Genomic DNA, 23447 nt, shown 5'->3' on the forward strand with positions numbered 1-23447 from the left:
GTTGGAAAAGACCTTTGAGATCATTGAGTCCAACCATTAACCTTAGCACTGCCAAGTTTGCCACTAAACCATGTCCCTAAGTGCTATAGCTACAAGTCTTTTAAATACCCTCAGGGATGGTGACCCCGCCACTTCCCTGGGCAGCCTGTTCTAGTGCTCGATGACCTTTCCTGTGACTAAATTTTTTCTAACACCTATTTAAACTTCCTCTGGTACAAATTGAGGCAGTTTTCTCCCAAGTAAGCAATAGGACAAGAGGAGAAACTGACACCCACCTCGCTACAACCACCTTTCAGGTAGCTGTAGAGAGGGGTAAGATCTCCCCTGAGCCTCCCTTTTTCCCAGGCTAAACAATGCCAGTTCCCTCAGCTGCTCCTTATAAGACTTGTGCTCCAGACCCCTCACCAGCTTCGTTGCCCTTCTCTGGACACGCTCCAGCACCTCAACATCTCTCTTGTAGTGAGAGGCCCAAAACTGACCACAGTATTCAAGGTGTGCCCCCACCAGTGTGGACTGCAGAGGGATGATCACTGCTGTTGTCCTGCTGGCCGCACTGTTTCTGACACAAGCCAGGATGCTGTTGGCCTTCTTGGCTACCTGCATGCACTGCTGGCTCATGTTCAGCCATCTGTTGACCAGCACCCCCAGGCCCTCTTCTGCCAGGCAGCTTCCCAGCCGCTCTGCCCCAAGCCCGTAGTGCTGCATGGGGCTGTTGTGACACAAGCACAGGACCTGGCACTTTTGCTTATTGAACCTCATACAATTGCCCTCAGCCCATTAGTCCAGCCTGTCCCAATCCCTCTGCAGAGCTACTGTAAGATACATTGTACTTCAGAGGTGTGTGTTTTTTTCTCCAGGTATTCTAAATTACAGATGTCTGAAGTTAGGTTAGATTGATGTTGTTTGACATGGATGCCATCCACCAATATCTTCAATGTAAGAGCACTTGTTCATGTTCACCAGTAACACACATTTCATCAACTTCAAGACAGAAATACTAGAAAAGGTGTTGAACATATATAACAGAGAATCTGAAGAAAAAAACATACAGTAAAAAGCCTTTATGTGAAGTTATATTTTGTTTTCACTATAAAGGAGCAGAGGAATTGGAACTCCATTACATCAACATTTTGTGATTCATGGCAAAAAGCTATTTGTCCTAAAAGTAGGGGTAACTAAGACTTCAGTAAAACATAACTGATAAAAAAATCTTCTTCTGTGTTTTAAAACATTATTACAATACTTCATATGAATGCTAGCGCATTTATCCAGCTTTTCTGTTGGAAGATTTGAGCAGTGCTTTATATATCTTAAGTACTTCCATAACCACCAGTTCAACCAATAAACTTCCTTACTTTTTTAAAAAGCCTGCTCTATATGACGCTTCCCACCACCATTTAAAAAAAAATTCTGAAAATGGAGGCTTACACATTAATTAGACTTTCACTGTATAAAAATGTACAGTGGCTTTATTGACATGTACATTCCATTATGTTTACAGCTGCAAGATATGAGGCACACTCAGTATTGCACTTCATTAAAATTTCAGGCTCAAACATAACCCAGAAGTTTAAATGAAACTGCTGTTGTAATTTAATAATCCTTATACAGGACAAACATTGATACCTTTATATACAGCATGATACTTGTTACATTTATGCCTTCCTAACACAATTTTTTTTTATAACAGTCTAGGAAATAAACCAGAATATTCCTCTTTCCCATCCCCACTTGTGATGCGTTACAATTGTACAAGATTACAAAAAGTCAGTATACAATAATTAATATTTTTTCTTTCTCCTGAAAGCCAGCATCATTCATAGTCCACAGACACACAGATCCTTTAATAGCAATTATTTATTTGTAAATGTCCAATGTTTCCTAGCCAATGACTGTAATGGCCACATGCAAACACCTCACAAGTTTTGATGTCTCAGTTCAAAAAATGTCAATATCTCACAGCAAGAATTATATACATGGTATTTGGCATCCTTCTTGCACTGTAAATTGTTCCTTTTACCTGGGTTATGAAATGGTCCCGTCTTCATCCCAGCTGGACTTTATTTTCATGACATTTCAGGGATGAGGGCACCTGTTTTGCTCTGGTAAAAAAAAAAATGCTAGTCTAAAAAGTGTGAGCATTTCTGCAAACCCCGCAACCCAGAGCAAATTCTTCACCAGTGGGTGGATGGACAACATGAAGTGGACATTCTGTTCCTTCAAGTTGTTTACCTTTGGGACCTACAGCAAATTTAATTGTGAGGGGGAGGGAAGGGAAAAAAAGAAGAAGAAAAAAAAAAGGTTAATGCTTGCAGACAGTATCAATAAACATCTATCACATTTTCTCAGAAACCATGCTAAGTGAAGGCAATACATCTATAATATGGATTTATAAGGCATCAAAAATAAAGGCTTAATAGGCCAAGAGAAAAAACATAAATTAGATCTGACAAAACAGGATGAAAAACTCTTAGCTCCTTAAAACAGTCAAATGTTGAATTGGTATTTGAAGAAAAAGAGTGATAAACCTTGGAATTTAAAATCAATCAAACTCAAAGTAAAAAAAGCAAAAAGATTTTAGAATCACTGAAGTTTTGTTTCATTAATACTGTAGAAGAAATTTCTACAATCTAAAAGCAAAATTGATAATTATGAACAAAAATTACACTCTGCAGTAAACAATAATTCTAAGGTTAAACAAAAAGAAATTGCAATTCCTGGCATGTTTACTTCTTCACTTAAATATCTTAAAGCCTCACTTTTTCAACAGCAAGGGAAATGATATGATTTATTGAGATCAGGGTTAATTTTTTCGATATAATTTTAACACATCATGTCACCATGAACTGGCGTAGGGAAATTGAAATGTCTTTCTGTATCAAAGCACCTAATGTTTAAAGGATCAGTGTGATGACATCACCTGTATTATTGCCAGAAAAAAAATAAATCAAAAGCACACATAGAACAAATCCATTCTAATATCATTCAAGACACTGAATTTAAAATTTGTGTGACTGACCCTGGGGTTTTCCTAAAAATTATCAGTAAGAAAATATAAGAATATCAATTAGTACTAATTACTTATCTGAGAATTCAGTGTGGTAAATTTGCTTTGCAAAAATACTACCTGCAGGACAGTGTGGGAGTTCTTCTTTAGGGATGCTTGTCATTCTTTGGAAATCGTCATGGCAAGCATTGCAAAAATGCGTCGTCCCAAAACAAAAAAAAACAGCAACTGAACAGCAGTAGCGGCATTTGTACTCTAAGAAATCTGTACCGTGTTTGGGACACATCTAAACAAAAGAAAACAAACACTGATAAATGAAGTACCCATGCTGTAACAATCTGAACAACAGATTTCTACATTCTGTAGTATATATTAATATATGCAATATTATACAACACATACAGTTACATATTACTGTGAATTATTGTACAGCTTAGGTACTTGGCGATTCAGAATGAATAAGAACATGAATACAAGTTCTTTACTTACCTGAGCCCTTGAAACATCAGAGCATGCGCCACAGATTAGCTCTCTTGGATCATAGTCATCTCCTTGTCCAGCCTCAGCATCACAACGAGCTTCGCCACCAAAATATGCCTTAATTTTATATAGAAACAATTGGACATTAAACCAGAGTCAACTACTATTTTAACAGATTAACTTTGTAAGGGAAAACTGATGAGCAAAAGCAGTTCCAGTAGTCTCCACTGATCTGATCTCTCTTGACTGTCTCTATCTAGATGTTTTTGAGGCACTAAGACAATGTCTTTCAATCTCAGGATAAATGAGACCAAAAATTGTGCAACATACTGTGCTCTATGCAAGTGATTGGAAGGCTTTTGAAACAGTATTTGGATGCTCTATGAACTGTATGTAAGAAAGACAGCACTGAGGCTGAAGACAGCGGAGAAAGAGTCTACCAGGAGGGCTTTTTACTAGCTGAAGGGAGTATTGGTTTTTATGCTCATGTGGGATCCCTTATAATTAGAATTTTGCTATTTGCTACAAATTCATTCTACTTTCTCATCTTATTTTACCAGGACACACTAGGCACAAAAATGCACCAAAACCGTCAGCTCTGATGAATTTCCTCATATACTACAGCGTTTTCACATGGAGTAGCGAGATGCGGCAATGAGTAACTTTATCACCATCTTATTAACTAATTAGACAATGCACAAAATTCTTGCTCTCAGCAATTCTTGCCTTTTTGCTGTGATTGTGAAAGGATAGGGAAAGTAGTCTCAAAGCAACTATGAGGAAGGAAAAATTTAAGCAGCCCACCTTCCCCCAAACTCCACAGACTAAAAGGAAAAGGGAGAGTCCTATGGAATGTCTGTCAGGGAATTCTGTAGTAGTTTGGGGTGAAGAGGTGCTGAAGGAAGGAGAGAAGTCAGAAATTAGATAGTTGAATTAGCTGCTCAGACATATGGACATAGTGCAAAAGGGAGTAACGAGGTACAAGGGACAGAAAAAGAGGGCAATAAAACCCCCTGAATCACTGAGTATTAAATGCTGGGAAAAGTGTAATGAAAAATGGGGACTGGACTAAAAACTGGAGAAAGTAAGATTAAAAGAAGAATTATTTTTGTAGGGAACAAAAAAGGCAGTAGGCAAGTTGCTAAAGGATGAGGAGTGAAAATTGATTAATTGTGAGAGGCAGGAACAAAAGTGAACTGAGTAACTGCATGGTAATGAGTTAAAGGGATTCATTACTGCTCTTCTCTAGCAAATGGATGTTAATTCTTTCTCCTCTTATTTCAAAATTTTGCATTTCCATTTAACAAAAAAGTTATTAGAGTGTCCCCTGAAAATGTTGTTATGAAATTGTCTTATTTCATTCATTCCTAAGGGAAAAAGGAAGAAGATGAGATCAAGATGGGCACTAAAACTGGCTTCAGATGAAAGAATCCATGGGAGGGGGGCCAGTGCTTATGGGGAAACTATGGCTGTTTGTATATGATTTTTGTCTTCTGGATAAATTTCATATTCTCTACTTGAAGAAAACTGTACTTATATGTACTTATATGACCAGTCCATCAGGCTAGACCACATATTTCCTTTTCCTACTTTTTTTTCATTCTTCTAATACTTCTGCCCCGAAGTCAGTTTCCTGCAGTTGCAATGAACTTCAACTTGGGTAAAAGTAGTATTTAGGTTGAATCTTAGTGGGGAGCTTTCCATATCGAAGAGTTAGAATGAAACCTATGTTTCTACTGTTTTAACGTTCACATGAAGTATGAGCTGGAAGTGGGACAAAGGGATTGCTGGTGGTTTAACCACAGTATCATCTCCACATTCTTCTAAGAAGGGCATCACTTCAACATGTGTTTGGTTTCTGAACTGCTTTGTATATACTTTCGAGCTTTACAAGATAAGACACTATGTACATCTAATTTACTCAACACTTTATGATTTAACAATGATTTATTTTTCTGCTTTCCTATTCCATATACAATATATTAAATATGTTCCATTCTTTAAGAAATTACTTTTGAAACTATAACGTATATTTAATTTGAGAAAATACTAGTTGTCATACCTTTTTGCACTTGTAGCAAACATAATAAGCATATCTGTTCATAGCATAGCCAGCTGGGTCATTATAAAATCTAACACCTGGTGTTGTGATGGCCTCACTCTTGTGCAACCCTTCATACTCCAATCTCATTAGAGCTTTTCTCCTTACATCTTCATAGAGTTCTTTGATTGGATCAAGCAAGTCTTTTAATACTGTATGATTGATTTTGTTCTGAAATAAAAAAAACTGATTAAAATATCTTGCATCTTTATAACAACAGCTGTGATTATTTGTATTATGGTCAAACACAAATAGTGTAATGGATGTCATAAAACCCTAAAAGCTCAGGCAACGGACATTTCAAAAAATGGCTGCTACTTTATTTGCTGCAAAAGCAGTAACCAGGAATTCTTTTTGTATGGTCTTTTGTTATAAGAAGCCACCAGCCCTTACAACAGACTGTAACAACCAGAGGGATGGTAAAGGGTACATGAAATACTCATCACAGCACCGGAATATTCTGATTGTATGTCTTCTCTAATTTTGGTCCCTTTTGACTTACTGCTCAGCAATCAAGAATGACTGACAGCCGCCTTTGCCAGCTCTTCATCATTTAATGATCACAAGCTATTGCCATAAGTTACCAAAACATGGCATGCAGAATGGCTGGCTATTCATAAGTTTCATGTTCCTAGGGTGTTAATGTGCTCTCCTTCCCAGCAGCTATCATATGCTTTTCCTTACAGCAATTATGAGTTTGTAGAGTACAAGAGGATTTTTTAGTAATTTAAGCTGAACTTTGTACATACATTCTTCAGCTCTGTCCTCATACTGAAAAGCAAAGCAGCTTTAAAAGGGGTTAGTAAAATAAGAGAAGCCAAGTTTCCTGCTTCAGATAATGTGCATTAAGATTACTTTTTCCTCTCCCTGCTGTCCCCAAACTGGGAATTCACAAGCAGACGGCGCTAAGAATAAACTAGCATTAAGATGTCTGCATTATGCTTTTTTTTTTTTAAGAGGACTCTTCGGGGAACAGTAGGGGAAGGTAAAAAGATGCATCAATGATACCCTTTTCTTTAGTGACATGAGAAAATAAGGGAAGTGACATATAACTAATTTATATTGTAAGAGAAGTATTATTAAAAAAAAAAAAAGGAAGAGCAAAGACAGTATTCGGTAACCTGTTTGATCTAGGCAGTAAACACGTAGTTCATTTACCTTGCAAATAGGACAGGACATAAACCCAAAAGTTATCCTTGGCCCAAGCCATCTGTTTTCTAGTACTCGTTGACAGCATTGCAAATGGAAAACGTGGCTGCAGTCCAGCTTTGGAAAAGAATACATGTATGTGAACACTGAGGTTACATTGACCACTAAAACAGAAGTAGTTATTTGCTTTTAAGAGGCAATATATATCAATTCCAAAATTAATTTATTAAAAATCCTAGAAGATCCCTGTTTTCTTAACAAAGAGAAAGAAAAAAGTTGGGTTTTTTTTTTGTTAAAATCATAACCTTTCCATTCCAAAATGACCAGTGGATATATGAAATATATTCTTTAATTACTTCAGCTGTTTTTCTCATTTATAAAATACCATATATTTTAATAAAGTAGACACAGCAAACTCAACTGATACAATCTGCTTTGTTGAACTAGCAGTAATGCCAGACAAAAAGAAAGCTTTTTAAATAGCTTCCGTGTTGTTATGGTGCCTATTTAAGAGTGTCATCTGAAGGATTTTTCTGGGAAAAAAAATCAATCAAGGATAAACCTGGATAGCTGGTGCTGCTGAAAGTGCTTCAGTAAAGCAGATCATGCACATGTCATCAGCATCTTGTTTCAGAGTTGTAGCATTCTTATCACAGCCATGCAAGCATGGCAAGCAGTGCTCTTCATTCTTAACGCCTCCACAGGGATGTCCGCAGGCGTGTGTCTTGCTGCAGGCAATTTTAGCGTACTCCTATGAAAAGTAAATAAATAATCTCTTTTCCCCCGCCACTGAATGGTTTGATGTAGTCTTGCTTTTTGAAGGACTGCTGGTTCAGGCAATAAACTAAGATGAAAGAATCGTGATTCATGTTGTCTACTGCTACAGCAGGTACTTGGGAAAAACTGCCCATTTTGTGTACTTGAAGTAAAAGTGATACTTTCATTTACTTATGTTACTCCCGAATAGCAATGGCATAATGAAACCATTAATATAAAGTGAAATATTCTTTAATCCTCCATGTGTATTTTGTATATTAAGTGCTTCCTGCATAAACATTGCTTGCCCTGTATTAATAGCTTTTACGATATCTACAGATTTTGGTGTTTCAGGAAGGATAGGAAGTAACCCACTCTTCAGAACACAGTATGAGCTAATCATTAATCAGCATAAAAGCACTTTTGTATGGAAATGGCATTTCAATCACCTCTAATAGAAAACTATAAAAGTTACCCAGAAGCTAACAACAGACTGAATGGAATTAATATAACAATAATATATTATTATAGGCTGAGAGAGAAAAAAAGACGACAAATTTGCTACATGTAAAGAGAAGTATATAGGGCGGGATAAGAAATTAGTTAGGATTTGGCCCTCTGCCAATTGTACCTGTACCGTAGGGCACAAAAACGCTCAGGATATGTGGATACAGCTAACAAACCTGGCCAAGTCCTGCATGTTCCACGCTCACACAGCAAACAGGCTGTTACACAAACTACTTTTATCAAGCTTTCCAGTACACTACACTTTATGCTGACAGTGGATATTTTACTTTGTAATTGGAACGCTTTTGTGAAAACTTGAGATACTTTTGAAGATAATGATGAAACTGCCCTGTATTTTGGTTGACTGTTGGTGTTTGTAGCCTGTAATTAAACGGAACATTTACAAACTCGGAAGTATTTGAATTATAATAATCAGTCTTCAGACATTTTCATAGAAGAGATCTGATTTACTATCAACCACAAAGATGAGAGCAAGGTTTACACAAAATAAGAAATCAATTTAATCCTACAGTCCTTTCTATTTACATAATTAACAATGACTGACGTGTTAATACGTACCTGGCAATCTGTATCAGAACAAACGCTTCCCACTGCTGATAATTCTGTTCCACTCCTACATCCACAGAAACGACATGCTTCAGAACTGCTGGTGGTCGGCTTGCCTGGGTCCACAAGAGTAAAGAAAACCAAAAATTGTTGTAATGAAACATAAGGGACTGATATTCTAACAGACATCTAAACAACAATCACAGAAAACAACCAGAAAAACAGCAATACTTACATTATTGTATTTTTATTAACAAACAATTAAAAGCATTGCCACAAAGCAGGTGAAAACCTCAACTGCTCGTTATTTTTTTCCCCTCAACAAATGCTCGTTTAAAAGGTAAAAATAATCAGGATAAAGAGCAAGTAATAACAGTTGTGTTTTACCTGTCTGTTCTCTAAACTCCACCATCGCTTTCATAGTTTTAGAATCTGCTAATGCCATCAGCCAGAAAAGTTTGGTCCTACCACAACCCTCGTGGAGATCAACTTTGATAGCTTCTTCTTCTTCTTTGAAAACCTGTCAGATTAACCAAACAGATATTAAATAGCATGTCTATGTTATTTTTGTCACTGTCTCTCAGGATTTTCATCAGATGTTTTATAGATTCTGAGGAGTTTGTCTACTGCAAGCTATTTTTCTTTTATGCATTCCATAATTTGTATATATTGCAGAATGGATAAAGGATTTGTGTTTCTAGAAGTAAAAATACGTAACGTTAATGCTTGAGCTAACATGGCTGGGAAAGAATAGCGCAGCAATGCTAAGAAGAAAGCTGCACACCATTTTTCTAATTTAAAAAATATGGAGCTTGGACTTACACAGCTCATCCAGTAGGCCACAGTATATTAAAAGCACAAGATAACATTAGAAATAGCTTCACATAACCCTGCTGGCAGTTTATTAAAGCAACATTGGTAATTATGGTCTTAATAATATGTACTATACAATACCAATTATATAAGCATGGAATAGTAATATTTTTTGACTTTCACATAAATACACAATTGATACTTTTGGCTACAATGAGGAAAATACAAAATTTTTGCAAAATCAAAAAACTGCATGAGATTCTTAGTGAACTTTATACAGTCTCTTCTTTTTCTCCTTTCCTAAGTTTTGAAGGCAGTTCTGTTTTCATTCATTTCACCTGCAGGGCAATAAAAGTTAGAGTTTTCCTGGGTATAGATATATGCACTCAATTTGAACTTTTAAAAAAATCTTATTAGTATCAGGGAAAAAAAACCCCAAACTAACTGTTTCACAAAGGAATCAGATAAGCAGGTCATAGTAACTTACAGACTGTCCTTTCTTGCAGGGAGAAAAAATACATTAAAGAGGTACGTATGACAGAAGGTGGACAAAGAACAGGAAGCCAAGAGAAACAGGACACAGGGAACACGAAAGAATTTAAAATTTAAATTGAGGGGCTTAACATGAGAGATGTAAAGGTGAAGTTGGTGAATAAAGAGTAACAGTTTCAACATGCTTTCAGAAGTAAATAGGAAAATCTGATAAGTAGCCATTTTGGACAGACTAAAGGAGAGATGAGAGGACTTCTATGAGATAAGAACTTACTTTTTATCAACTGTAATCTGAACAGGCTATATAGGAGAAATGAGAAAAGTAAATGAGACTAGACTGTGCTGTGCCATGACAGGAGAGTAGACATACAAAATCACCTTCTTAGGATGACAAACCAGGAAAATTTCAAAGGGGATTGCAAAGATTCTGGCTAAGAAAAACAGAAGTTAACAGATCCGCATGGAACTCCCAGGCTGAGTCTGAACTGTGAATACTGAGGCACCAAGGAGGTCTGTGGAGCAAAACTCAGTGCCAATGATCTGATGTTTACATCACACATGCTCTAGACCAGCCGATGCTTTGCATGAATGGCCACTAGCAGTGTGTCCCTGCATCCATCTTTTTTTGTTGCTTTTAGTTCCAGCTGAAAGGAATCGAGTTCATGCCCTCCAAGGCTACTCTACAGCACAAATCAAAATGCGTTGAGGGGAAATGATCGTATCTGTTTCAAAAGCCTATTCCTGACCTTAACTAAAAAGCTAATGTAGGTGCACTCTAGGAAAGGAAGAAGAGAAATTACTTCCATTGAATTAACTTATTAATGAGGTTTATTACTTTAAGCTTTATGCAAATATAAGTAGTCAGAGGGAAAGGGGGAATAAAGGACCACAAAAAACACAAACGAGAAATAATGTCAAGAAAGAGGAAAGGTTCAGTAGTTTCAGAAGTAAAGGCATCTTCAACATCAGTTTCCATGAGAAAAATAAATATTCCAAGGAGAATGTAGTTTCAAGTTTAGTAATGAAAAGGATAAAAGAATAACACAAAACACTAATTAGCAGAGTACACAGCAATTTGTAAAAAAAACTCATTAAGTCAAAGAAGAAAGATGTTTCAATCCTAAAAACAAAAGTAAAAGAAGCTGGGAAATTTTCAGGCTTATGGATTTGACAACATATTTATCTGTGAAAGTGAGAGCTGGAGGAATGCTGAAAAATAAGAGAAGACTGACATAAGAAAACCAGCAGGAATATTTGCTGTCAAGTGGTTTTCTTGGATATTAAAAAATGTATATACATTAAAAATGAAGGGATTGACAAGCATTGAATCACATGATAGAAGTAGTACAGGAGATACAATTAAGAAAATCTATGCAGTTCCTAGGTTCTCCTAAAAAATGTTCTAATCAATGTTAGAATGAGAGAGAAAAAAGCTGATGTAGCATGAGAGTTAGAATTAGGGACATGATTTTCTAATGTTCTTCGAAAGATAAAGGACAAAAGAATTTAACTAAAACCAACTAAAAAGTGTTAAACGGAAACTTATCTATCTCATCTCCAAAATAAAAGAAAACACCACTTTCAGCTTTGATACTTACTACTGCCTTTTTCTTATGTATTAATTGGGGAAATGCACACAATGTATGCAGTGCATACAACGTGATGTCACGTATACTCTACCTGTCTCTGATGAGTCTTTGTTCGCCGATGGAGATGAAGGAATCTGTCACAATCTGTACATAAATTCCCACAGACATTACATAAAATGATTGCAGCAGTTTCACCATCATCATGGTTATCACACATTGGCTGGAAAAAAAATAATAATTCTTTCTTTCTTAAATCCCTCATTTCCTTTCAGCATTTCTCCCCCCAGTCCTTCACCTCAAATGAATAAAGGGGGATAAAGAGCTTGTTTATATAATTAATTGTATCTTTAGAATAATCAGTATCTAAACAATTACTCCTGGACACAAAAAGTCCCCATTTACTACATCAGCTCTTCGGCTATTCTTCATCTCATATTTTGCGTGATGTAGCAAAAACGTGTTTTTCAACAACATAGCTGACACATCGTTTTCAACTAGTCTGGGAAAAGATTTATGTGGCTGCAATGGCTTGTGGGCGCGTTAACAGAAAAGTTCAGAGATAAGAATGCTCAGGTCAGTCAATAGGCACGATGTTTACCCTTCATTCCTTTGATATGGTATGTTTACTCTGTTCAAACAACTAATCAAGGCTGTAGTCATCTATAACTCAGAATACAGCTGGAGCAACAAACTTCAAAACTCCATCATAAAATTAAGTTGCTCTATTGATACAATTTTTTGAAATTTAACACAGTTCTGCTTTGCAGTTCAAAAGACCTGTACAAATAAAGTTCACCAACTGACTTTGATTATGCCTATGCATATGTCAGAAAAAGTTTCCATTGTACTCCCAGACCATGTTGTTTCCATGCGACTTAGAACAGAATCCTTTCGACAGAAGTCCTGTTGGAGGGACACACAGCTCACCTCAACATTTAAATATTCTGGTATAAAATAGGACCGGGGAATTTGGGGCTGGGTTTAGCAGCTTGTATTCCTGCTTGACGGTGTCTTGGCTGCTCCTCTGACATTTCCAAAGCTCTGCAGAAGTCCTTTGACTTTCTTAATCACCTCAGAAACCTTTGTGTCTGGTTCCTTCTCAGCAGTTTTAGTCTTTGCTGCTGCTGCAGCCCTGCGTCTACTGTATTCCTTCCTACCTGTGCTAAACTGCTTTGGAGGCTTTGCTCTAAGCATCCTCAGTCTCTAGCGGGAAGGCACAATCTTCCCTTGCCTCCCACTGGGATCCACCTAACCAAGTTATAAAGAAAGCAGCTTCATTATTTAGCTCTTTCCAGGTTGGTGTTAAAGAAATCATAAGCGTTTTATGATACTGAAAAATACAAACTCCATAAATCCATCACATTCCATATTAAATTTATAAATCCTCTGGGTAAATGGTGGCTTTGCTAAATTCAGTTAGAAAGAGTTTCTTTCTCTTTGGGGTAATCATTCTCTGCTGAGATGGGGAAGAGGAAGCTAAATTACAGAGAAGAAGTTACTGAGGAACACAAAATAATTGACTGTATTTTATAACAGAGATCCAGACAGAAAGAAAAAAAGCTCTGATAGAGGGTGTCATACTAACTGAGTCAATCTACCTTCGAAAAGCTGTTCTACAGGTGTTAGGAAGGCCTTGCTCCATCCCAAATACCAGCAGATTTGCTACCTTATTGTTTAAAGTTGGAATTTTTGTTTTCTGAGCAGTGCTTGTCTAGAACACAGATACTACAAACACGTACATACAATATCCACTGGGGACAAAAGGGAGGAATAAGGTTAGGCCAAGTCTGCCTTCCCCTACCATTATTCTAAATTCTTTGACTACTGCATAAATCACAATAAACACAAAAAGATACCATTTTCTGTCTCACCATCTGTTTCTGTTGTCCGTCCTTTCCCATCCACCTTCCTGAGGACAGTCTATCAACATGGTCCTGATCAAGTACACAGAGGGATGCTAAGGCCAGCCATAACTATTGAAAGGCAAGGTAGAATTAAATGTTTTAGATGAAAAATATTTTTTTTAAAAAAATAATCACAAATACTAGAAATATAAACTTTGGCAGATAAGACTGCCACCTAGAAACCGTGTCATCATTCGCTGAAGCCTGCTTATACAAAGCAAGTTTTTATTTTCCAGAAGAAGTCAAGCACACAATAAAACTTATTGAACTTTGGCTTCTGTCAGGTATGTCACTTTATGATCATCAATACAAGTAGTTAGCACACAAGAGAGAAACAGTAAAGAAAGGTCAACCAGCGTACATTTTAGAGAAATATGGCAAATACAGACTTGCATATCACTCCCAAACATTGCAGGCTTTGGGGGAGAAGAAGAAATTCAAGGACACAGACTAATGAAAAAACCCTAAAAACCCAACAAAAAAGCCACCACCCAAACCAACAAAACTTTAGCTCAATGAAATTGGTTTCCCAATGTTCTCTCCTCACTGCAGGGGGCATTTGAGATTACCTAGAAAAGGGTTCTGAGCTAACTGTTCTTCTGAGGAAGCTTTTCTCTCTTCCTCTCCATTGACTACAGTGAAATCCTGAAGAGATGAGCTACATGAGGAGAATTTGTCAGTGAGCCTGCAAGCCAAACTGAATCGCACTTGGCAGCTGCATTTTGCAATAGTTTTTGATCAGAGGTTTGGTTTGAACAGAATGGCTTTTGTTGAAAAAACTCTATTGGACTCCCCCCAGAAGAGCACAGCTCCCTGACAGAGCTAGGTGCGTTCACGAGGAGAGCTAGGCTGACCGTCAGCACTCCCGCAGGACCTGATTAAACTAACACAGGGACAGCAGGAGCTGGTGGTGCTCTGAGACCATGTCTTCCAAACAGCAGAGAGTATGTAAGTGACAGGATGAAAAGGACAACTGGCACAGCCTTCTAGGATGCAAAACAACGTGAGTGTCAACGGCTTGTAACCATTGCAAATCTCTTCTTTCACATGTAATTATTATGCTTCAAAGCCAAAATCTGAACTCCCTAAGCAACAGCAATGTCATTATTTACAAGTATGCCTTTTATGGTATTTCAAGCAATATATTAAGGTTAAGTTAGTTCCAGTTTCTATAAAAGATTCATGGAAGAAGTAAAGACAAGATAAAAAACCCACCCCAGGTAAATAATGAAGGGTTCAGCAAATGACTTTTCATTTTGAGACTAAACCACAAGTGAAGCTTAGGTTAATTGTTCTACAGAATGCTTGTTACCGAGTGTTTTCATAATAGCCTTGAGATGTGGCAGCTGATGACCTAGAAGTCAAACCACTTAATCGTGTAGAGAGCTGGAAAAAGACAGCTGATACATATTGTGCCATTTTCCACACAGATGATTTCATAGATTTAGTAAAAGGCAAGTATCATAAACAAAGCAGAATCACCTGAAGGATAAAACCCCAAATGTATAAGCCTAACATGTATTCTTCATTATTTGGGAGGTGCCCAAGATGCATATTTAATCACAATTCAGCTTTTCCTGGTGTATTTCTGCCGCAAAGAAGAAAACTCAAGCTGCTGTGACACAGAGATCCAAGACTTTTAATAGGACAGCGATTGCCTTAGTTAGGATACCTGTCCATTATGCACACAGCTAGATTTGGAGAATATAAACTGTGTACTGTAGGCATTGTTTCCTGAAGCAACCTGTACAAGGACGTTTCTTCTAAAATATAGGAAGGCTCTTGGATGGGCTCCTACTGCACATTTACAAAGAACTAATGTTAAGTTTAGTAAAGTTCTTACTCTGGTTGTTGCAATGCACCGCACTGGTGATCTGTATTCTTCTTCCATTTTGGTCAGAGCTATGATGGTTTCAGCAATAGCATTCTTCGTCACACGGGACCAAGCTTCCGACAGATGACCCTGTTAAAGAGGAAACTCAGTTTATTACAGCTTTTATTAAGAACAACTAAAACTGTAATTTGAGCTGCTACAAGCTGTATCACGTTAGGATCTCAAGTTAGAATAGAAAAAGAGGAAGTCAGGGAAGACTTTGAGAAATCCAGTGTTTTTAAATCAGAGAGATCTGGTGAAAGTCAGCCCTCAAATACTCAGGTGACTGACTGAGGTAGTCTCTAAGCAGCTACTGGAATAACTAACTTGGAATAGGTAGAAGGAATATGATTTGAAGAATGAAAGAACATATTCCTGAAGCTCCCTCCGCCCGACTCTGAGAAAGAAGCTGGAGCACAAATAAGCGACTACAAACAACACAAAGATTACAGTGGATCCCTAGAGAAATCAGCTTCACTCGCCTCTAGCTTGGCCTTCCTGAATACTCTCCACAGTTTCTGTATTTGAAAGAAACATCAGCACCATAGCATACTTTCCAAACCAACCTCAATGATTCTGAGCCTGCAGCACTGACTCATACCCTAAATTCCTGACTCAGAGACTGCTGAATTCTTAAGTCCTTAATGTAATCTCCAGATTTCTGAACTTGATGCTAAAGGTGACAGAAATAATTGAGACTCACTGGACTCTAAAAAGGAAGGTATAGTGACTAGCCGGGATGCAGGTACCTACATACCGCAAATGTTGAAAAAGTGAATCACATCTGTAACTCTTAGGAAGTGGCTAGTATGACTGATGTCACCCTGCTGATAATTAGCAGCTCTAAAGAGCCTCAAAGAAAGGTTTTTAAACCAGGACCCCTCTGTTCCTCCATCCTCCTTTGGGTAACAGGGCTCAACCCCCGAAGAGGTTTTGAGCATGCCTAAAGCACAGAAGCTTCCTACAAAATGTATTCAAGAAAAACTCAAGAAACTACTCCTCTCTTGAATGGCCTCAGTCCAGTCTCCGTGATCTCGAATGAAAGGGAAAAAGTTCAGGTCTCTTCCTCATACAAGAGAGGGGGGTCCTTACTGTTTGCCTACTGAATACATTAGAGTAAAATCAGTCCCAATCATGCCTTTAGGAGCTGCTACAGTTCAAGTAAGCAATTCAGTATCTACTGAAAGAGGGATTTATGTCCACATTTGAGAGGACTACACTTTATCTGACTGACTTGATCCCTTTATTTTTTTTGTAATAAATAGTTATATATTCATTCCAAGTAGAATGGTTTAAACAAGAGAATTCAAGACCCCACCAGTGTGCCCAACAGCCAGCACTAGTGGAAAACTATCAGGTACGTGGGAGGTGGAGCCTAGCATACTCGGACGTACATGCAAGTTGACTTATCTAACGCCAGAGCTTTAAGAACTTTCCTACTGATTTCTGCAATGATTTTGGAGAACCAGATATTAGCAAATGCAAGTTTCATGGGCGAAGGTCTTGAATGGGTAGAGTTGCTGCTTAGACGAAAATATAAACATCTGATTCCAGTCAGCCAGCCATTTTCTATTTCTACTAATCTCTTTATTCCAGGCGAAGGTCTCTGATCAGCTTAGTTTTAATCAGCTGTCCATTTAGGGACAGGCTTTCCCATCATCATGGGAGCCACAATCTCATAAAACAAGGACCACCGAGTTGCTTCAAAAGGCTTGACCAGTACTATTTAAAAATGCTGCAGAAGAAAATCCACTATTTCCCTAATGTTTTCCCACTTACTCAAAGCATACCTACCAACAATGGCTACAAATGATACTGGCAACAACGGTTAAAAAAAAAAATATCTTGAACAAATTACCCCCCACCTCTCCAATTCATTCCCAATATATGTTGCATCTTATACACTGAAAGAAGTGGGGTGCCCGAGGAAAACATACAGACATATACGTAACAAGGGGCACCATGTTAATCATTCTGGCATTTGCTATCTTGTGAGTACTTGTCTTTCCAACTGCTATTTTTTTTTGGTCCTAGTATTTATATGCAATTTCCTAAAACGTTGATAAAGTAAGCAAAACCAAAAATCCATCATGTGGAATCACAGACCTTTCCCTCTAGCCAGTGGAACAACGGAAGCAAAGACAAAGTGATCATTTTATGCATGGACCAGTACTGCTGAGGGACAAGACACACTTTAATTGTAACTCTTAGCTAAAGATAATTGTGAGATTCTGAAATCTTGTGCATAGAATTCCCATCCAGCTTCAGCCACTTTGAGAATGGATCTCCTTAATCTAAGTGTAGTGAATGGTTTAGAAAATAGGACTCCAAAGCTGAATATACTGAAACAGCTTTCAAAGGGTAATCACAGAGGAAAATCCATGTCATTTAGAGCATCTTGCTGAAATAGGTACAGAATTAAGGAAAACAAACAGAAACCTCCCAGCTGAACTCCTCTCCCCTAAAGATATACAAACCCTATTTATTTTTTGCCAATATTGTTTCTGGGAAATACCTGAATAACTTTTCATCAAATTCTTCTGCCAAAAAGCTTGCCTGAAGCAGATACAACTATGGAAAATTCCAGCCCAGATGTAATAAGTAATAAACAACTATAAATGTAGATTTCAGCAAAACTGAAAGAAGTCAGTCTTAACATGCAGTCTTAACCAGAAACTCCACATATAAGATCTACCTACAACACTATTATCTTACTCCACAGATACTTTTTACTTTTCAAGTGGAGTTCTGAGTGCTCAAGACTTTAAAAAATTAGGCCTCCATGTTAATAATGTAGAAAATGGCACACAATTATTGTTTACTACTTAAATTTCTGGTACAAGCGACTTATTTAAAAGCTCATTTCAAAACTGGATTTCTGTTTAGTGGAATCAGAACCCAGCTCCTCCGGCTCCTAGGCCTAGACTCTACCCAGAAGACTCTTATCTTTTTGTTCTTGAGACCAACTCACATTTAACAGCTCAACCCAATACTAACTGTAATAGAAAGTAATGAAAAAATGTACTTTTCATTATCAGAAATATTTGAATACCCTCCACACATATAAAGGACAGAAACTTACTGCTGCCATGTCTTTAATGAGTTTAATAATGATCTCTGAAATCTGTGTAGGTGTTGAACCCTTCATCCACCAGTGGCTTTCACCTCGCCGAATATAGCTGCCAAGGACATACGGTAATACGTGAAATAAAAATCAAGTAATTGAGAGAAATCACTATTTGTCAAAATCCAGCACAAAGAAACACTGCACATATTCAGCATATGGTAGGTTGTGGGTTTCTTTTATTTTATTTATTTTATTTTTTTTTAAATCAAACTCACTAATAACATGACTCATACTGTAAATGTTACACAATTTTTTCAATTCATAAACAAAGATTGTAAGAGACAACATGCTAACTTCAAAGACTGTAATTATTTTGTGCTTTTAGCTTGAGAATATATAGGTGGTTTTAAACAAACCTGGAATTGAAGATCATTGGAAGTGTGACTGTAGTAACTCCTTTGCCTGCAGTAGTGCCAGCTGTCCCTGTTATAGTAGTTCCTTTGGCTTTTAGCTGTACAGTGAGAGCTTTGGCAATGCATCCCAAAAACATGTCTAAGATACCTAGTTTATTCCAATCTCCTTTTTCTGTTGAGTGAATGATATCACTTATATCCGCTGGTGGAAGAGACTTCACTCCTATGATACTAGCCAGACGACTAGGGGTTACCTCGGGCAAAACACGTCTTAGTAATGATGTTACCTGGAGAAAAAATGAGAACATCACAATTCTTACCAAGACAGCTGGAGTTTTCAAGCAAAATCAAATAAAGTCTTTCTTCTTCTTCACAAGTTATTTCAGTAAGAAGGACTGAATCTACTTTCTGTACTTGAGTCACACCTAGAAGAAATTCTGTGAAGGTTTCTGTCTTGTTTTGAAGTGTTTATTAATATACCCAGTGAGACAAGGCTGAAGGGTCCAGAACCAATCTCACTCGAACAATACGTAGCCTTCATATCATAACAAAAATATACTTAGTACTGGACTTACAATAATAGCGATAGAGATGTTTGTACAACTCTGATTTGGTTGCACGTTGCATGTTACAGACATGTTACCCACTTTGCATATAATCTTTAGATGCCAGAAACTCTATGGTAGAACTGTTAGAGACACTTTAGACTTTTGAAAATAAAGTACTTGAAATTACATGCTTCAACCTCAACACTTGGTGGAACTGGGGTTGAAATTGGCTCTGTCATGCAAAGTTTGGTCCAAATCAGGATGTTTGAAAGCTTAAGGAGTTAACATTTCATATCTGGTTTCTTAAGCCTTCAATGTTCTTTTGAAAAACCGTTTATATTTAAGAAAAAAAAGCAGTATTTTGCGTATCTGCAATATATCGATACTACTATGCGGGGCATTGCCTGCCTCCAGGCAAGTTGAGATGTGATGTTGTAACAGTTTAGAAAACTGGAAAAAGGAAGAGTAGCGAGTATGAGACATTAAAAATTCTGAAACAGGAACTAAAAATCCACCTAGAGAAGGCATACCAGCTAGCAACAACAAGCTAGCACATTAACCGTACAAAACCAAATCTTTTATATCTATGTTTATGTTATATTATGTGCATATAACTACACATATACTCAGACAGACAACATTCAAGTTCAGAAAAAGAGGTATTAAAGCTCTACCTGAGGATAGCAAAAGTAGAAAGGAACTGTCTAGTTCCACACTACTTTTAGCCTGGAGTATGTGACAAACATGCTAAGGACTCATCAGATCAGTAACAGACACCGCTAATTTAAAAACCTCTCATCTTCCTTATACAGGCATTATATATGCAGAATATATATACCCCAAACAACACTGGATTTTACAGATCCTATTTGACAGACATTTCAACCATGCCCTACTCATTCAATGTCTTATCTCAACCAGAGAAACCTCTGCTTCATCTGTTACAATGTTTTCGCAAGACAGTCATTAGTTATCCCATAATTCTAGCTGTCACTATGCCTTGAGGTCAAATATGATACTAAAAGGGCAAGAATTAACTACAGCCTCCTGAAATTATACAAATATTTACCAACATTTGGAGCATATACAGCACATATAAATGGGGGTACCTGTAGCTCCCAAACCCCTTCCCCACAGTAAAGTGGCATGAGTTCTTACTAAAAAAATAAGCAGCAGTCACCTCGCTGGCTTCCTTCCACATGTGAGAACTTAACTGCTTTTTATACAAAATTCTTATTTTAATAAATAAACCAGCTTTCAAACTTCATACATTTGAGAAATGGGAAATTAAGGACAAGAAAGGTGAAGAACGGTATTACTCAAAGGCATTTCAGAACGGTTTGCTGATTTAGGTCATGATGACTTAAGCGTTAATTAAGCAATTTTGGGTTCCTACACCTGTTCTACCTCCTGGAGACAAAACATTACAAACATTCAAAAGTGAGATTGTTCTAATTTTGCAACTCAAAAGCTGGGGGAAAAAAAAACCCCAAACCTAACACTTCAATTTCAAAAAGAGGTTCTGTAGTTGGTTTTTAAATGTTCCTATATTTCTATTTGCCCCTCCTCATGACTGCAATAACAAAATGAATTGCTTTATTTACAGTTATTCCCTAGGTGGAATATAGGGATGATCTGAGTAAGATTGAGAAAACAGTTTTGAAGAGAACACATGAAATTACATTTCACAAAAAAGTAAGTTAAAATACATATTCTATTATCATGCACACAATTATAGGATTCTAAAGACTTTTTTCTAGGAATACCAAGACAGAGGAGTAGTAACTAGTTAGCACTCACCTGTCTCTGCACTCTGGGCGAAGCAGTATGTAGTAATGAGAAGAGATCCTGCAGCAGAGTCAGCTGCTGAGCCAGGTACTGCCGGCCTACATTGGAACCGCTCAGCGCCAGCACCATTGAGAGCAGCTCAAAGCAATAAGCATCAGAAGAAGCATCTTCATCGTTCGGCTGCGAGTTGGCGTTCTCTTTGCTAGAGATAGCATGCTCCCATTCTTCACGCACACGGGTTGCTTCCATTCGTATGGCCTGGACTATATGAGCACACACCTATCCAGAAAGAATACAAGTACATAACAGCTCTTCAAAACTTTTAGAAAATGAAGACGACTGTGGTTTATGTACCTTCACAACTATGACTAAAAAGGAAAGCCTGTGAAATTTGGCCTGTGCTTGACTTACTTTCCAACATAAATTCAAATGAAGAATAAAACTTGGATTTAAATCTAAGAGTAAAGATCAGATAAAATTCTTTAGAATGAAGATTTAGATTTAATACTGGATTTGTTTATCTCCATTCTGGAAAATTTCATTGGAATAAATCTTTTTTTTACTGTAGTTCCTGCCTTTTAATTTGCTTTTTATGTAGAATGCAGGTTTAAAAAACCACACACAAAATAACCCCCCAAAGAAATACATTTACTCAACACCCACAAAAGGACTTATTAACATACTTAGTCTCTTGTTTAGTTTACCATTCAGAAAGCTTAAAAATTTTTAGAACCATGTTTTTGTCTTACTGATAGCATGTTAAAAAGCATTTTTAGGAGATTTTAAAGTTTGCTGAGATGGGTGACAAAAAAGTAGATCCTGCATGATTTATTATTCTAACAAACTTCAGAACTTATCTAATAGTTCTTGTATTACCATGAAAATCTTTACAGCAATGTTTGTCTCATGATAGTTGTAATAAAGATAATATAAAGGATGCTTTAATTGGTCTATTTTTTAAAAAAATAAGTATTCAAAACAAAAAGTAAAAACATACTCTACTGCTTTATGCTAAGAAAAACAAAGATAAGGAAGAAAACCACAAACCCAAACATTCATTGACTGCAGGAAAAAATAATTATAGAATCTATGCACTGATTACCTTTTTAGGATTAAATTTTGTTGAACCTAAATATTTTTTGATAACACAAATGGGGAAAAACTGTGCAAACTAAAATCTAAACTCTGTCGCTGAACCTCTCCTAGAAACTTGAGAGGCTCTACTATTACGCTATTATTACCATCAAACACGAATAAGTACCATTTAGAACTCAATTTTAAAACTTTTTAAATTGAGTCTAATAGGATAGAGGTTTTTATCCTATCAAAGTGAATCTTTTCAGTGTCAGTTTCAGCAGATTTTTCATATCACACACACACACACTATTTAAAATGTAAGCCAAAATTTGATTATACAGAACAACAGAAGAACTGCAAGTGTCAAATAAAAAGTTCTATAGTCACTGAAAATGAGCATATTTATTACAACACACAAATATTTATTCCTCAAAGCATTTCAGAATGAACAAACCTGCTTCTGCAAATTTGTCAGTTTGCTCCGGCTGAATATGATCCCTACCATGTGCTCCTTCAGGTCTGCATCTGATGTTGCCTTCGTAAAAAGCATATTAAATATTAGGTCAAGACTTTCAATTACATTTCCTAATTACTGTAGCAATTAACATGGAATATATCAATGAACTTTGTTTTAGAAGTTTGTAGCTTTTTGTTACAGAGAAATAAGATATATAGGCAAGATCAATTTAACTATGGTTAATGCCTCTTAGCTGGATTTACTTTTTCTTTATAAGAGGCAACTTGAGCATGAAACAAAATAACATAAGCAAACCAAAGTACAATTACCTGAGTCTGAGATTTAGCATCTTTTCGTAGCTTAATACAATGACTGATTTAAGTCTTTGTAAAGCAGTGCATGGAATATACTATTCAGTTTATATATTTCACAGTAGAAGAAACAGGGAACATACAATTGAGTTACCACACAGCAGGTGTGAGAAAAATACACTTCTATAAATGCATAATTCAGTCACGAAACTTATTGCCCTTAGGTACTGGGTAGAGCAGAACTATATATGTCACCTGAAAAATGAAATTACTTTCATTGAGGACAGTCCTATTTTGGCTATTAAACATGACAGTCCAGATACAGTGACCTTTTCAGGAAAACTTGAACAAATCCTTGCTAGAAAACAGGACAGTATACTAGGTAAAAGGATACTAGTGTAGTTTCTTAATGATATTATTTTAAAAATAACAATTGCGACATTTTACTTCTGTTTTGATCTGAAGATTACATATCATAAGACATAGGATAAATATTGAAAATCATCCTGGATCATTTTTTCAGCAAAGTATTATTGATAGAATACAAA

General features: G+C 36.8%; 1 protein-coding gene across 21 annotated transcripts in view; it reads right to left on the bottom strand.

Annotated features, from left to right (window-relative positions):
- Positions 1–1435: 1435 nt before the first annotated feature.
- MYCBP2 (MYC binding protein 2) overlaps positions 1436–23447 on the bottom strand; it is a 200572-nt gene continuing 178560 nt past the window's right edge. For 20 of the 21 annotated variants that reach the window (XM_056329559.1, XM_056329566.1, XM_056329571.1 and 17 more), the window contains 15 exons: positions 22586–22666; positions 21067–21333; positions 18722–19005; positions 18321–18417; positions 15209–15328; positions 13333–13434; positions 11553–11681; positions 8955–9087; positions 8580–8683; positions 7300–7488; positions 6747–6854; positions 5550–5759; positions 3497–3604; positions 3128–3293; positions 1436–2241 (listed from right to left, as the gene is read on the bottom strand). In XM_056329559.1, coding sequence (XP_056185534.1) covers positions 2126–2241; positions 3128–3293; positions 3497–3604; positions 5550–5759; positions 6747–6854; positions 7300–7488; positions 8580–8683; positions 8955–9087; positions 11553–11681; positions 13333–13434; positions 15209–15328; positions 18321–18417; positions 18722–19005; positions 21067–21333; positions 22586–22666 — 2214 coding nt within the window. In that variant the 3' untranslated portion in view covers positions 1436–2125. The remainder of the gene's footprint in view (positions 2242–3127; positions 3294–3496; positions 3605–5549; positions 5760–6746; positions 6855–7299; positions 7489–8579; positions 8684–8954; positions 9088–11552; positions 11682–13332; positions 13435–15208; positions 15329–18320; positions 18418–18721; positions 19006–21066; positions 21334–22585; positions 22667–23447) is intronic. The other variant, XM_056329563.1, reaches the window with a different exon arrangement.

Source organism: Falco biarmicus, chromosome 2 (genome assembly GCF_023638135.1).
Source record: "Falco biarmicus isolate bFalBia1 chromosome 2, bFalBia1.pri, whole genome shotgun sequence".
In the NCBI taxonomy this organism is placed as follows: Eukaryota; Metazoa; Chordata; class Aves; order Falconiformes; family Falconidae; genus Falco; species Falco biarmicus.